Here is a 16586-nt window from a genome sequence, read left to right on the forward strand (position 1 = left end):
TCATAACCACCATGCCCCAACCCTTTCACCTGAAGCTCTGTTCCCCGAGGAAGAGAAATGGCACAGATATGAAAGGACTGATATGGAGCAAGGCCACCGCTGGGGTGTGCTGCAGGGGCTAGGAGCGCCACACCTGCAGCAGGTGGGTTCTGTACTGGGACGGCAGAACAAACAAGAGGCGCAGGCAGAAGCTGTAATCCGAGCTCAACCACGTTCAAGGAAACATGAAACTGGGGCAACCCTGTGTGTAAAGAGGACAACAGGGCAGCTGGCTCAGGGCAAGCAGAGCATGTGGGCAGAGAGCCTGCCCACAGTGTATTCCCGGGACTCCTATGTGCAGCGACAGCAAGTTAAGGCAATTGGGGAAGTAATTCATGGCCAAGAGCTCTCCAGCAGTCGGTGCCATGTTTTACTCAAATGTATCTGTGAATTATAACTTCAGATACTCTTGATATAATTTTTCCTGTGTGTATTTTGGGGGAGGAGGTAGTGTCATTTTTTGAGGGGGGGGGTGTTTTTGGCTGCATTCGTCTCAAACTTGGGAGATCTGTATGCTAAAGTTTTTTCAAAAAGTAAAATTATTTACATAACTAAGAACTGAAAATGTATTTTAAAGATATTTTAGTTCATACCTCTGATTATAATAAGAGAATTCTTAAGCAATTAATGACCAGTGCTTCCTATCTAAGCTATTGTTACAGATATCCAGGGACAGAATCTCCCACCACTTCCTCTGGCCTGTTCTCACACTGACAGTAGACCTACAAGCAAATGTTGTTTTCTCTTTCCTTATGCCAAAACGAATACACTCTTGTTTAAATCCATTTCTACTGTTTAGTCCTCTGTGGACCCAAATATCACTGCCAGTTTTTCTTAGTTCAAATTCCTTTTTCTGTTTGTCAGCTCATATTTTTCTGACCTACTTTCTCTGCTTAGAAATGCGATGTTATCAAGACTTTTCCCTTTATACAATTCTGGATTGCCAGATCGACAGACACTAGTGACAGGTAACACCAGCCTAGTAAGGATTGTATGAAGTTCCTGCCCATGCCATTTCCAAGGTAGAATGGGAATGTCAGACAGAAGCAAGAGGGAAGTTGAAGGAGTCATTGAAAGTACAGCTATTCTGTTGCTGTAATGAACAGATGCAGAGAATTGTAATATGTTTGGGTACTAACCTTTGGGAGAGCATTAGTGAGTTGAGGTGCTAGTGAGTGAAATAAAGTAGGAACCTATTAGGGAAGAAGGCTGAATTCAGTTTCACAGAAGGAGATTCTAAAACGTTTTTTTCGCTCAGTGAAGACAGCATTCTTTCTCTTAGGCAGATAAAGATAATTTAAGGGGATATTAACAATATAAATTTTATTTCCACTGAGAACATAACAGGAAGAAATTAATTTATATCAGCAGAAAAAGGATTTTCATTAAATTTAAAGAAGAAATTCTACCCAGTAAAGGTTACTAAACATTTAAAAGGAATACTAAGAGAAAAAGATAAAAAAAAATACATAAAATTACATTAGCTTATACAGACATCTTTTAAATACAGGGGAGACTGTCATAGGTAAAATAGTATGTGGAGGATATATAATCAGTTATTACTTTATCATTAAAAAAGAAGAAATTACAAGTTTAGGGCATGGTATCAGGATTCATACAGCCTTGCTTTAAACACCACTTTTGCAAAAAATCTAAAGCATGAACTTGAATAATTTAAGAAAATTTCCTTGTGTCTCAGTTTTCTCAGCTGCAAAATGGAAGCAACAGCGCCTACCTCATAGGGTTGTGGAACTGCCTAAATGAATTACAGGTGGTCCCAGGGTTACAAATGAGATACGTTCTATAGGTTTGAAATGTTTTCAAGTATTTATATGCACAGAAAGGTAAGATTAAATACTACGTTAAGACTAACATCTAAGTTGTATTTAATAGGTTAATTTTCCAGCTTATATGCAAACCTACAGAACCTATCTTGTTCATAGCCTGGAGACTGTTTATAAAGTATAAATGGCCTAACACAGAGTATGAGTTATGTAAGATTTTGCTACTTTTGCTATTATTGTTATTAGTCAGTATGAATAAGTCCAGTGACACTTAACCTGAACCTAAAGATAAATATAAAGAATGACTGTACTTCATATGACTGAACTGTAGCTAATAATGTGTTTATCCTTGTTTTCTTTCTCCTATTCTCTATTCTCTTTAACTCAATCCCAGGGCTAGATGTCAAGAATTCCATGTTCCAGTCCCCTCCTCCACTAACCAAAGGTATGATTCTTCAGCTTTTAAATCCCCAGTTCTCAATATTTCAATGTTCTGGTTGTTTCAAAATTAGCTTTTAGTTCTTCTCTCTCTCTACTCTCAATTTACCTTCTTCTCCAACACTCATTTTTTCTATCATCTTCTTTTCTCCTATCTCCTGTTCCTCACTCTTAATGTTCTGCCTCATTTTCTCCACTATTATACAGGTTTCATAGACCTCCTGAGGCCTCATCATCCTTCCATCCCCCACCTCTTAGAGGAGAAATCATTCCAGGATATAGTACTTTAGCCCCAATTCAAATCTTTATTGTCTCAGTTTAGGATGAAACACAACATTTTCCATGTCATACAAACACAGACTCTATCCAGGAGTAATAAGGTCTGGGGCCCGGGAAAAGAGGAGGCACCCAACACTTCATTTCCAGCCCCTTCAGGAAAGTGTACAGCTCTTAGCTAATGATCAGAGGAGTGCTGTTCCCAGATGAAGAATTAGTCTAATTCCTGAAGCTCGACCTCTGCCTATACTTTTATGAAAGAAAGCAATGTAACTTTATTAGATGAAATTCAGGCAAAAAAAGAAAAAGAAACTTCAAATGTTATTTGAAGTCAAAAAGTATAAATTGCAATAAAATAAGAAAGCCATATTAATCTCACTCTACTATTCAAATTAAAACAAAGGTTTAAGAGGCCACAAGAAGAGAAAATTAATAATGTATGTATCCAAAATAAATTTCCGTATAATAACAAAAACTGACCAATGAGGCATTAATAGATGACATTTAAATATTCAAAACAAAAACTGTTATAGATTTCCTAACTGCTCTGGTACAAGAGGCTTCAGAGCTATTATTGACTTCAAAAAAAAGGCTCTTGCAAAATATTCCTCTGGTGTTCTTTATTATTGAACTCATTGAGAGCTCAGTAAATAAAAATAGTCCCTTAGTTTTCTTATGTATGAAAGTTTAAAAAAGTCATTATTGATATTAGCTTAACTTTTTTCATCTTCTGGAATACAACTGTGGCTAATATTAAATAACAACTATTATTTAATAATTATAAAGTTCCATCCAAGTATATTACTCTCAGGAACTGTCAGAACACTGTGAGAGTAAGATATAATACAGTTTGTTTTTCACACAACTCCCAGGAACAGTTGCGATGTAGTTAATAATATGAAAATGCTACTTTGCAGAAACCTCTAAATCTCTAATACCATGCCTGATCACATGAAATCATTTGTCTTCTATAAGGATAGACATTTTAGGTTTCTAAGGTCTTATATAGAAGAAAACATATATTAACTAGACTAGAGTCATGAAGACATTCTATTTTAAAGGCATGTTTAACCAATATATATTTTGGAGGATTTTAATATTATTTTCAAGACTTTAAAAAATATATTTGTCTGCTTACATTATGTGATTTTCTTGTGTAGGTTATGTTGCTGTGTATATCTCTCTGTTGCTACACATATACACACATACAAATTTGTACATCAAAACTAAATGTCTCATTATTTAGAAATACCTCAGTATTTTCTTTCACAGAAAGATGGTCCAGTTTTTAAAATACAAATTCATAGTTGTATTCTCCTACACATTTAATTGTGCATTTGGGTCATAAAATACAATATATCACTTCATACTTTACAATGGTTTTAATTAGATAAACTAATAATTCAGTACCTTAAGCACCACATGTAATAATTTTAAATAAATTATTTATGCCTAAAAACATCAATTTTCAATTCAAGATAAAAAGCTTAAGCTGATGAGCAGTATCATCCATACAATAGTTACACTTGTATGCTGCCACGCCAGCCATCTCCCTAAGGAGACTCCAGCATGCTTAATTATAGAGAGACATCATTACTCAGAAGAAAAACATGAGTCTTTCATTTCCTTGCCCCTGCTGTATGGGGGCAGCTCATTCTGCTGAATCTAGCAATGCCTAACTAATACTGAAGCTTCGCTGGGTCCACGTGCAGGCCAGGTATTGTTAGGTCATGAACAACAGTAGCTGCATCCATTACAGCTCATCATCCACACAGAATTCATTATTCCTATAATTAAACATAGAAAGGCCCTCCTGATGTTAGGGTGCTAGTGAAGCAACTGTTCTTCTTGGCAGTTCCTCTCTAACTTTAGGAGCAACAGATCCCTCCTGGGAACCAACCTGAGAAAGTCCTATTTGAAGCAGCACTTGCTCCTTTCCAGTGGTGTCACTGTATTTCTAATTACAGTACAGATCCTTCCGAGCACAAGTAACTAGACAAGAGCCTGGGTCAACAACTTTGGTTTGCCTGGTCAGACTTGTTTTCCTCCCACTTATTTCCAATAATAGTTTCTCATATATACCAGTAATAGCACAGAGAATACCTTTCTCAACTCAAAGAAATGCTCCTGAGTTCCATTTTAGGCCATATGTTGGGAAGCCAAATTCACTTAGCCAAAAAAAGACACTATCTGCTCCTTATGTAATTTCAATTAAGTGCCCTGTGTACCATCATCCATATCTTCAACAGAACCATGTTCTAAGTCAGCAACTCTCACAAAGTGTCTACTTATGTGACTGGGTTAGGTCTTTACATTTGTGCTGAATTACCATGGACTTTGACGTTTTCCATAATTTTATCTTCCAGCCTCTGAAAGGAATAGAAATTTTGAGTGGCATGCTTTGTGAAAACTAATTATTTTTATTTAAATGATCAAGAATTAGTTGTAATGTTCTTTCGATGCAATATACTGGGGCTTCTACTTACATTGGAGTAGAATTAACTCATTAAGCATAATATGAATAGATCAACAAAAAAAGTAAACAAGCAAATTTTAGAAACAAAGCCTAATCAATTCTTACATGCTATTCCATTTCTTTATTATGAAGACATTAGGAAATGGCAGGAAATTTAAGGGTCTTTCACAATACTCAATTTTTAAAGCCTTTATTATGTCAATTATTCAAATTAGCACCAGGTTGACAGCATCTATTAGCTGTTTGTTAACTAAAATATACATGCTATGTCATAGAACAGACAAGAATTGCCTGCTGGAGTAATGGCCACGTAGGCTCAAATTTCACCTCTACCAGTGAGCTATTAAACTTTGGGCAACTTAGCCTTTCTAAGTCACAATTTTTTCATTTATAAAAGGGGAACTTTATAAAACATAGCAAATAGGATGTTGTATGAATAAATAAAGTAAGACAGACAGAACATACTGTACAAGGTCTCTCACTCAGAAAACATTAAATAGTAATTATGATAGCTACTGTGATTTTAAACAGAATAATTTTAAAGGGTGTTCAAATTCAAGAGGTGATTTCAGCACCATTAATAGAAGGTAGCTAGCACACCTTTTGAAAAAGTTTGATTCCTAATATTTGGGGGGGGGGAATCATGTACATTTGTAGATTTAGACATTAGAAAATTTATAATCGGTCTAGTAATGTTTCTTCCAATATCTAGTCACTCATTTAAAACTGTACTGAGATCTTACAACACTGACATCATTCAATTACTTAAAATTTCAGCAGTGAAGTTGTCCTAATTTGAAAACTTACATTGCTTGAATATATGGGTAGCACTTTCAAGCAACAGATGCAAATGTAAAATAAAAACCTGTGTAATTTCCATTATTAAGACAAAAGAAATTAAAAACAAGTCCAAGGGTTGTACAGGTGTTTAAAAGAGAATACTCTCTTTTCTTTCTATTAGATTAATTCAAATATAAATACACTTGCTATCTAAAACAGTTTTCGGTTTATGTTATAAATATTTGACTCGATTAAAATTTTAAAATATGAATTTCTATTATAGATTCCTTTGTAAGTAAATTTTTATATGCAATCAGTGCATTGGTATTCATTGAGCTGCATTTTTTCTATAATTTGAAAATTTTTTAATTAAAGTATATTACAGACAGTAAAGAAAATAAATTTTAAGTGTTTCACATAGTGAACTTATATACACACATATACACACACCCATTTAACAGCCATCCAGATCAAGTGAAAGGCTCCATTGTGTCTTCTTCTAGTCAATACCATTCAAAGGCAACCTTTAATCTGACCTCTATCACTATAGATTTGTTTTCTGTTTTGAATTTCATCAAAATAGAATAATATAATATATGCTAATATACAAGTTGCAGCCTTAAATTACTTACTTTAGTAGGTTTTACACATGAGGAACAGAAGGACCAATATCCTCTTTAACCAGCTTGTCTGTACTGATATATCAATATGTAGTAAGATAATTTTACCAAATCTTATACATACTATTGAGCATAAATTATCTATAAAGACCCCCAAGTAGATTTACAGAACCATGCTTAACATTAACAGTATTAACATTCATTACATCCTAGATCCATCTTCCCTGCTGTCATTGATATTTCTTTTCAAATTTTCAAGTTTTTCTGAGAGTTTTTACATCTAATAGTCACGAACAAACATTCTGTGTCATAGGTTAGCATGAGATCACAATATATTAGTAGTCCAATGAAGTGATTTTTAATTTACAATATTGGAAATTGAAATATGGAACATTAATGGCCTTAATTCTACTTTTAACAGTGATTTAGAGGCAATGCCACATCTGGAGTTTAGTTTTTCAGATCCCAAGCCATGTTCTGTTTAAATACACTGTGTAAATAATAACACGGCAGGAAAAGAATTTGAGACAGCATTGCACCTATTCTCATGTTCAAGTAGAAACATATAGAATCCATGCATAAGAAAGAAAAACAAAAAGCCATGCAATTTCTGAAGAATTCTAAAGCAACTAACAAAACCTTTTTTTTAAACCTAATTAAAACATTTTAAGATTTACTGTTTAGCAAAAGCCATGAAGTTACCAGATTCTTGTACTTCTGAGTAATAGAAAAGGGACCGAGCCACAAAATCATAGAGAAATATATGTAAAAAAATGTTTTGAATAATGAGCTAAAAAAGCTTTAGAATACAATATATATATATATATATATTGTATTTTTCTGAAGTTGGAAACGGGGAAGCAGTCAGACAGACTCCCGCATGTGCCCGACCGGGATCCACCCGGCATGCTCACCAGGGGGCGATGCTCTGCCCATCTGGGATGTCGCTCTGTTGCATCCAGAGCCATCCTAGTGCCTGAGGCAGAGGCCACAGAGCCATCCTCAGCACCCAGGCCATCTTTGCTCCAATGGAGCCTCGGACGTGGGAGGGGAAGAGAGAGAAAGGAAGGAGAGGGGGAGGGGTGGAGAAGCAGATGGGCGCCTCTCCTGTGTGCCCTGGCCAGGAATCGAACCTGGGACTCCTGCATGCCAGGCCGACACTCTACCACTGAGCCAACCGGCCAGGGCCGCAAAAAAAATTTTTGCATTATGTCAAAAACACTTGCGTACTTTTTAGAAGTACAGTTTACAAAACAAATTCTAATAATTAATTGATTCTCTCCATTACAACAGAACCTGAATATCTCTATAAGGCCTAATTTACAATGCACATAGTAGGAGTTAATCTTACAACCAGTGTAGCCAACAAATGTTCATGGAGAAAGGGATATAGAATGGGGTCAATGAAATTTTTCAGGAAGCAGTGTGGCTTAGGGTCCTAACTCTCACAAGGCAGCTAAGAATAACATAAATATTACATAATCTTTTCTATAGTCAATCAGGAGGATTTTTTAAAAATCAGTTTAATTATCACATTTCACTTAATGGCATCCTAAACTAAAACATAATTTCAATGGTGTATATATGTAATTTTATGCCCAAAATATAATTTGTTTATGACAACTAAAGGAATATCTTGCTGGAGCTTTAAAACTCAAATATTATATATTATCTAGTTTCTTCACAGCATACATGTGAATAACTTTAACTTACAGGAGAACCTCAAAGACATTATAAATAGGAAAGATCCACTAGATCTACATCTATGCATTAGGATAAATACAGTAAAAATCACTATTTATGCATAGAATTGGGATGGATAAAGTATTAGTTTATGTGAAGAGTAATGTTTTAACAAATGTCTGTGTTGAAGGTTGCTTAATAATAGTAAAAATTCTCAAATAAAATACTATTTTTTAAATACTTTGAATCATGACTAGACATAAGTAACATTAAATTACAGCTGTGTAAAATAAAGATCATTGTCATTACAATTTTCTTTTTTTATAAGTTAAAATTTTGGGGCTAATCAAAGATCATTATTATGTTAGAATTTATTTTAAATGAGAAAAAAACTGTTCCATATTTGAATTGTTTGAGAGTGTCCCTCAAGAAAATGGTTTTCGTAGGCATAGTGGTGTTAGTGATGGTGGTAGTAATTAGAACAAAAATAACATTGGACATTTCAGAATATTTACTATGTGCCAGGCATTATTCTCAAATTCTCAAAATTTTACATGAAGCCACCTGCTTAATTTTGATAAGATCCCTGTGAAGTGAGTACAATTATCATCTCAGCTTCAAAGATGACCAAACTGAGGTTAGAAGCTTGAATGTATAACCACTTAAACCAGGCAGTATAGCCCTAGAGTCTGTATAATTTAACCTACTCTACAACAGCATCTCAACAGAGTTAAATGAAATCTCAAAATAATATATTCCACCTTGTTTGTGGCATTCTAGAATACTAACTCAGTTTTGATTATTAATCTAAGTCAAGATAAGTTTGTGGGTTGTTTTTTTTTTTTACCAAATAGATGCCTTTCATTGTCATACTTTAAGAGTTTCTCAGAATATTTTATCTAGATCAAAATTATTGATAAATTTCTCATTCCACTACAAGCTCTTTCAGCACAGATGGTCCACCTTTCCTTACAATGGTAGACTACAAACAAAACTCTAATAAAATCTCTAAATTGTTTTTGCCTAGTCCCTACCTATATGGTAAATGCTTTAAATTTTTTAAGCTTAAAAAGATTATATTTACCTACATAATATTTTCCTTTATTGTAGTGGTTAAAATACAGCAAGCATAGAATCAATCAACCAATATATATTATTGTAAGAAAGACATGTTTAGCAAGGAACTTGAGGGTATAATGAAGTATGACATTGCCAGTGGGCTCCAGAAGCCTATAGATTCAATGGATATACCTGAAAGAAACCACAAGACAAAGCACATAAAGGGTCCAGATATTGCTTTTTACAGGTAGAACCAAAGTGTACCAAATAATGAATGGCCTTAGATTTCTATACATAAATAAACTCACAAAGACTCTAACTTCCTTAGAGAAAGAATCTTGTTCTTCCTCTATGTGGCCTAGTTCTGTCTACAGCTTACAGTGGGTGTTTAACAAATGTTGTTGACTGACAAACAGAAAATAATGTTTTCTTTCTTTCTTTTTTTTTTTTTTTGGCCCCCTATCAATCTGTTCTATATACTGTAGCCAGAGTGACATTTTTGAAATACAAATTTAATACTGGCATCCTCCTCCTCCTCACCTTCCAAACTAAACTTTCATTGTTTTTCTACCACTTTTACAATAAAGATTAAAATCCTTGGCCAAGTCGAAAAGGCTCTGCATCATCTGGTCCCACTTCTTTCTCTAAGAGCTCCATATTCAAAGAACTTCCTTTGTTGCTTGAATATGCTGTAACATCTCCCACACCAGGATTCTGAACCTAATGTTTCTCCTTTGCCCTTATCTAGTTAATTAAGTTGTCACAATACCATGTACCAGTTCTCCAAATACATACTACCATTTAAAATTTGCATTAATTTATTTATTTTTACTCTTGTGCCTCCTCACTGGAATGCAAGGTTTGTGAAGGAATTATTTCTGAGACAACCAATATAGTAAATAGACAACTATTTACTATATTGATGCCTGATTTTAGTATTCAAGCAAATATAAAGCCCTCGATATTTGTTGAACAAGAAATGGATGAGTAAGTAAATGAGTAAATATGGTTGTCTATCTGGTCTTATTAGTAGAGACATAAAAAGCAGGGTTTTTATTAAATGACATCTATCACACTGCCATATTTAGTAATATTGAGCAAACAACCATCATAAGCCATATGTGTTTATGGCCATTTAAATAGGGAATGTAAATAAAAGAGACAGAGTCTAGTATGAAATTTTAATATAAATGAACCTGAAATGCATAAAACCTGGAGCAGGAAATTCTAAAAAGTTTAACTTAATTTCTCAATGATCAGCTTTTTATTCTCATTTTTAAGCAGGATAGCCATGGTAGTCACCAATTCTTTTAAGCTGCTAGGAAACTATTAGTCCTCTTAAGTAGAAGCCTATTAAATAATAATGAATCCAAGGCACTTAGATAAGTATGATTCACTGAAAAAGCTATGTACCCCACAATCATCCATTATTTAGGAAAAATGACATTCTTAGGTAGTTCAAGTTGAAGACTAACTCGATGGGTCAAAGAGCCTAAGTGATGCATAAGTTAGTTGTGTTCCATCAGTCATATATATATATATATATTTTTTTTCTTTTAATTAATGCCTGAACTTAAAAAAATATCAACCTTAATAAACTGGAAATCTTATTCAGCAGACCTGATAATACAGGGCTTGAGAAAGTTTGTGCTCTTACCCAGGCTCTGCCAATCTTTAATGTTCATGACATTAAAGATTTCTTTTGTTCTCTTTCCATGAGCACATTAATAAATAAAATTTTCTAGGCCTGAATAAAGTAAAGATGAAAGTGAACTTCTTAAGTAAAAATATTCTAGAAATTCACAGGTGCATAAATTGTTTCAAGACATTCTAGACCTTGGCCAGTTGGCTCAATGGTAGAGCATCAGCCCAGCATATGGATGTCTCAGGTTCAATTCCTAGTCAAGGCACATGGGAAAAGTGAACATCTGCTCTCCACCTCTCCCCCTCTCCCTCCTCTCTTCCTCTCTCCCTCCCTCTCTCTCTCTCTCTCTGTTCCTCTCCTGCAGCCATAGATCAGTTGGAGAAAAGTTGGCCCCAGGCACTGAGGCCATGGCCTCAACTCATGCAATAAAAATAGCTTGTTTGTCAAGCAATAGAGCAATAGTGCCAGATGGGCAGAGCATCGCCCAGCAGGGAGCTTGCTGGGTGGATTCTGGTCGGGGTGCATGTGGGAGTCTGGGAGTCTGTCTCTCTGCCTCCCCACTTCTCACTTAAGTAAAATTAAAAAAAAAAAAAGTAAAAGGAAAAGACATTCTAGGCCATGGGGGGAAAAGAGAATAGTCTTACTCTCTTTTTAGTAGTTTTATGGTATTTTAAATACAAAGGCAATAAAAATAATATTAGACATTTTTATTAAGTTTAAAAAATATAGTTGAATCCAGATATCATTTAAGTTTTATTTAATGGTTGCTGTTATTTTTTTTCTACTTTTCTCTAGTGAATGTGAATTTGTTTTTAAATTAGTTTGTAAGAAGAATGCGGCAGTCATTATGAATACTGGCTAGAGGAAGGGCTTTGTTTATACTTCATCTGAATAGAAATAATCTATCCCTAGCCATCAATAGATGATTGGTGTTGGGAGAGGCATCAATTCTCAATTAATTATTTAATAGTCACTTGACACACATGAAACAGGGAAAAAAATCAAAATGGAAACCAATCCTTTTGGGAAGACTTTGCCTTACCATCTCCCATTTATGTGTTAATCAAAGGAATCCAGCCTTTTGTTTTCTTTTCACAACTACTAATGATCTTTGCACTCCCGTTTAGGCTCAAATTTTCAAAACGAATCAACACTCCAAAATAATCCTGATGGATTTTCTTTTCTCGGTTGACTTGCCTTATACATCAGGTATTATACTGTTTAATTATGTAGCTTGATAATTCCAAATTCTTCACCTTACAGAAAGAGCTATCCACTTGCAAAGTAAAATGCATTTCAGAGACATCTAATTCTGCTTCTCTTCAACAGTTCACTATTGTCATGCTTCTTTCTCCACTCTTAACTACTCCCGATTATACATGATCCCTGTATCCCTACGTTAAAAATACATGGAAAACTTAAAATTTTCTTTAAAACACCCTCCCATAAAGAACAAGCTGTATCATATTTGTTTCCTAATTTAAGGAAGTTATACCTCATGTGTCCTTCATTAAATTGCCTGCTCTGTATTTTAAAGTGGCATTGGGATACTTAGCACAATTTTTGCCATAAAATAATGTTCATTTTTACTCATTTCTATTAATCAGTGTAGAGGTATGCAACTTCAAATTATATTATTGCAAATCATCACATGTAGCTATCTTATTCATGATTTACAGTTAAGTTAGATTTGGTAGAGGGCAACATGTATTGTTTTATTTATGTAAAATGTAACTACAAGGTCTGATGCTAAATCCATGGAAATTTACTGGCCAAGCTGAAGTGCAGTACAGGCCATGGAATACACAGTCTTCTATAATGACTTAAGCCAAAATATAATGAAAACAAAAGCCCTCATGAAAATAGAGCAAGAAAATAACCTTTTACAATTTTCATAAACTCATGAACTCTGCTAATGACCAGCTTTTTTTCTTTCTCCCTTTGCTGTTTAAACAATTACAAATTGTATCAAGTCTTCAATTCTCTAAAAGTCAGGTGAGAGGGAACTGCCAAGTCTAATAAAATTTACAAGGGCTAGTTCCCCTTAGCAGTGTCAGCAAAAAACCCAGAAGACATTACACAATAATATACAGCCATACATAGATTTTAGTCCCTACAGCTTTTGAAATCAGATTTAATAATTCACCTCTTTTTAAATTTCAACCATAAATAGCACTTACCATGTGTAGATTACCTTGGTTTGACCATAAGCTATCTACTTTAAACCCTGGCACCTTCCTCCTGCTTAGCCACAGGCATGTCCATGTTTCATTGTTTTCATATCACTCACTTTCTGTTCATAAGCTTTTCTGTATTTATACAATATTTTCCCTTGATCACTGTCATGTAGTAACATTGGAGAAACTATTGACTAAACTGTATTTATAAAGCAGAGAAAACAAAGCTTAGATCTGGTTTTATTTTAAATTCCACACTGTTTCGATCTCTAACAACAGAAATGACAACGTAGCCTCCCCCTCTCAGATTGATAACGTTAGCTGAATATCCTCAGATAATCTCCTGCAATCCTTCATAGACATCCTGTTTATTAGCTTTCCAGCCAACACCATCTAAAATTTCTCTTCCCAAAGCATCTGCTAATTGAGAAATGCTATTTAATCTCTAACATTTCTAAACATTAGCTGGCCTGTCTCCCACTTAAGAAACCACAGAAATCACATCATTTTATTTAAATTGACAAATGTTGGATTTGGTCATAACCATAGAAACTAACGTTAATTGCAAGAACCCTCCTTCCAATCAAGAAAATCTTCACATGCTCCCTCCTCCATCCTTCCACAACCAGAAAAAGGACTTCACACTTTACTTTGTAAAAGGCACAGCCATGCCCACGAATCCTGTTCTCTCGTGTCTTTTACCAACAGTAACTATGTGGGGATTCTCAAGCATTGTGTAGCTGCCCTGCACTTCATTCTTCACCAAACGTGTGCTCAATCATCTGGATACAATTTGTAACTAATGGGGGAAATCTGAGCGCTAGGGACTTAAAGGTGGCAAAGGAAAGTACAGTGGTTACTCGGGTGAAGTACAGGAAGCAGCCTGGCAGGGAATCCAAGGAATGAGTTGGACAGGTCATCCTGCTTGCCACGTGGTTGGGAGTAGGGCTGCTAGAAAGGGCTCCCAGGAGGAAACTGAACCTGGAAATGTGACTGCTCAACCATTAAAAGGATGTCAAGGGAGAAGCTGTGGGAGGTGATGAGGCGGAGAGGCCAGACACAGGTCTTCACCTGGACACCACGGGACACGCTGTCCTGAGAAGGAGCTCCCCATGCACCAGCCCAGCCACCCGCGCGCCCTGGCTCCCGCGCCCTGCTCGGGACAGAGGACAGCCCCGGGGCTGTGGGTCGGGCGTCGGGCCTTACCTTGGCTGCAGTCCTTGCCGTGGAAGCCGGTCCGCGAGCAGTCGCACACCGCCTGGTCGTCCACCACGGAGCACACGCCTCCGTTGAGACACACGCCCGCCTCGCCCTCCTCGCCCGCCTCGCACGGGCTCCCGCCGCCGCTGTTGGGGGGCTCGTCGTCCAGCTTCACCTCGCCACTGTCCACGGGCAGGGCCTGCGAGGAGTTGACCCGCACGTCCCGGATCCACCCTTTGAAGGGCTCCCGCTCGCGCACCGAGGCCAGCGTGAGCTTGAGCGCGGTGGCGCGCAGTTCGGGCGGCAGCCCGCCCACGAAGAGGCCGCTGAACACCGTCATGTCCCGGCGCTTGGACTTGACCTCCACCCACTTGGCCTCCGCCTGGTCGATGAAGAGCGTGGTGTTGCGGAACTGGCGGCGGATCAGCACGCTGTGCCAGGCGCCGTCGTTGACCGGCGTGTCCGCCAGCAGCGTGGCGGGCTCGGCGCAGAAGATGGAGAAGCTGAGCTGCAGGCGGCCGCCGCGCGTCAGGATGAGCTCCAGGAAGTCGCAGAAGCCCTCGTCGTCGAAGTAGAGCACGAGGCCGCGGGCGCTGCGCGTCTTCAGCTGGAAGCTCATCTCGCTCTCGCAGCAGGCGTTCCACTTGGGGAAGCGCGTCCACTGGCCCTCGGCGCCCGGGAACTCGAGCCCGCTGCCCAGCTCCGCCCAGCAGCCCAGGAGCAGCAGCGAGAGGCACAGAAGAAAGCAGCCCCCGCGCTGGAGAAGCGCCGTCCCCATGCTCGGCGCTGGGGGGCGGCGGGGGGGTGCCGGGGCCGACAGGGTCAAAACCGTCCTGGACACCGTGATGCAGAAATAAGGGTCCGGGGTCAGGAGAGTAGAGGCGTGGGCAAGAGTGGGAGGGAGGCACCCTCCTTTATCTAGCTCTTTTTTTCTTCTTCTTCTTCCAGTAAGCTCTCCCTCTCTCCCTGTAGCCCCCTCCCAACTGGAAAACGTAGACCCCAGTGGTACAGGGCAGCCGCAAAACTTCCAGGCCAAAGGGAGGATACACTTTGGAAGCAACGTTCTGGGAAAGGCTTCAACAGGAGGTCAAGGGATATCACTCATCCATTTGAGTCCCATGAACTAGTTAAAGGGCATCGGTGGTGTCAACAGACGTTTCACTCCTGAAATATCAACATCTGCAGGGTACCATCAGCTGTACCAGGCAAAAGGGAAGCAGAAAGAGTCAGGTAGGAAGTAAACACTTCTCTGGGAAGCACAAGATGCCAGCAATGGACCAGAATCCTTGGATGCTTGTAAATGCCTTCTCCAGAAGTAGTGTCCCAAACCAGAAGGCAGAAAGGGGTTTCTTGTCTCTTTGGAGCACCACTCATCAACCCCAGGGTAATTTCAAAGGCCTGTGCCTTCTGTCATATCATGGACTTCCAGCACCACTGTAGCCAAAGCAGAATTCCTTGTGCATGGCCTCTCAGGATGGATTTTCTTTCTCCTTCTCCCTCCCGGCAGCCAGGTGCAAACCCAGAAGCTGTGATATAGCCACAAGCTGTCAGATGTGGAAATCACAACAGCTCCTCTTCTTTTCTCTCCACCTCTGCAAGGCCAAGCGAAAATGCTGGCATATCAATTGCTTGTGTGTTGGTGATGCATTTTGGTTTTGTTTTGTCTTTTAATAAGGACCCAGAAATCTGCAGAGAATTAAAATAAAGTTCTGAAGTCATTCATAGTATCATATAAATTATTATTCAGCTCAGAAACCAGGTACATAACTATTTCTGTTGGTAAGTCAGAGTAACCTTATTGGAAGGAATTTGTTTTGATCTACCCATAATTAAGACCTAATATGTCCTAATAGTTAATATCACACTCTTACAATCACCCACTACACCCTTGTAGTTTATTATAACTGTTAATAGGTAACCGCCTCCCAGGTTTTCAAGGAGATTTGGTTATGGTTATCTTCTACTTTTTCCGAGAAAGTATACTTTTTTTAAATATATGAAGAGAGGGGCAAAAAGGCTCTTTTAAAGTCTTCTGCACATGAACAATAAAAATACAACCTATTCAAATGTCAGTTAATAGCTGATTTTACAACAGGAAAAGCAGATCAAACTCTCCACTGGAAGCTGACAGCTTGAATTTCCATATCGTTATTACCATTTTATTTTTCTCAGAGAGAAAGGGAATATTGATGGTTTATTGAGAGTCTTTTAAATTTTTAAACAACTGATTTTCTCCTTTTTAGGTATAATCTATTACAGAAGAAAATATCTAACTGGAGTCAAATATCTATTTTTTGGCAGTATTAATGTTTCAATTGACATTAACTCATACAGATGTGTAAAGTATTTCATATTTGCCTAACAATACAGTGATCTTAACTCCTTCTCAAGTACTTATCTGGCTGTCAG

At 37.7% G+C, this 16586-nt stretch overlaps 1 protein-coding gene across 18 annotated transcripts in view; it reads right to left on the reverse strand.

The window, feature by feature from the left end:
* The window catches only part of NRXN1 (neurexin 1), a 1279091-nt gene extending 1264020 nt beyond the window's left edge, over positions 1-15071 (reverse strand). For all 18 annotated transcript variants that reach the window (XM_066267113.1, XM_066267112.1, XM_066267110.1 and 15 more), the window contains exon 1: positions 14184-15071. In XM_066267113.1, coding sequence (XP_066123210.1) covers positions 14184-14955 — 772 coding nt within the window. In that variant the 5' untranslated portion in view covers positions 14956-15071. The remainder of the gene's footprint in view (positions 1-14183) is intronic.
* Between the last annotated feature and the right edge of the window lie 1515 nt (positions 15072-16586).

This window comes from Saccopteryx bilineata, chromosome 3, assembly GCF_036850765.1.
Source record: "Saccopteryx bilineata isolate mSacBil1 chromosome 3, mSacBil1_pri_phased_curated, whole genome shotgun sequence".
NCBI lineage: Eukaryota > Metazoa > Chordata > Mammalia > Chiroptera > Emballonuridae > Saccopteryx > Saccopteryx bilineata.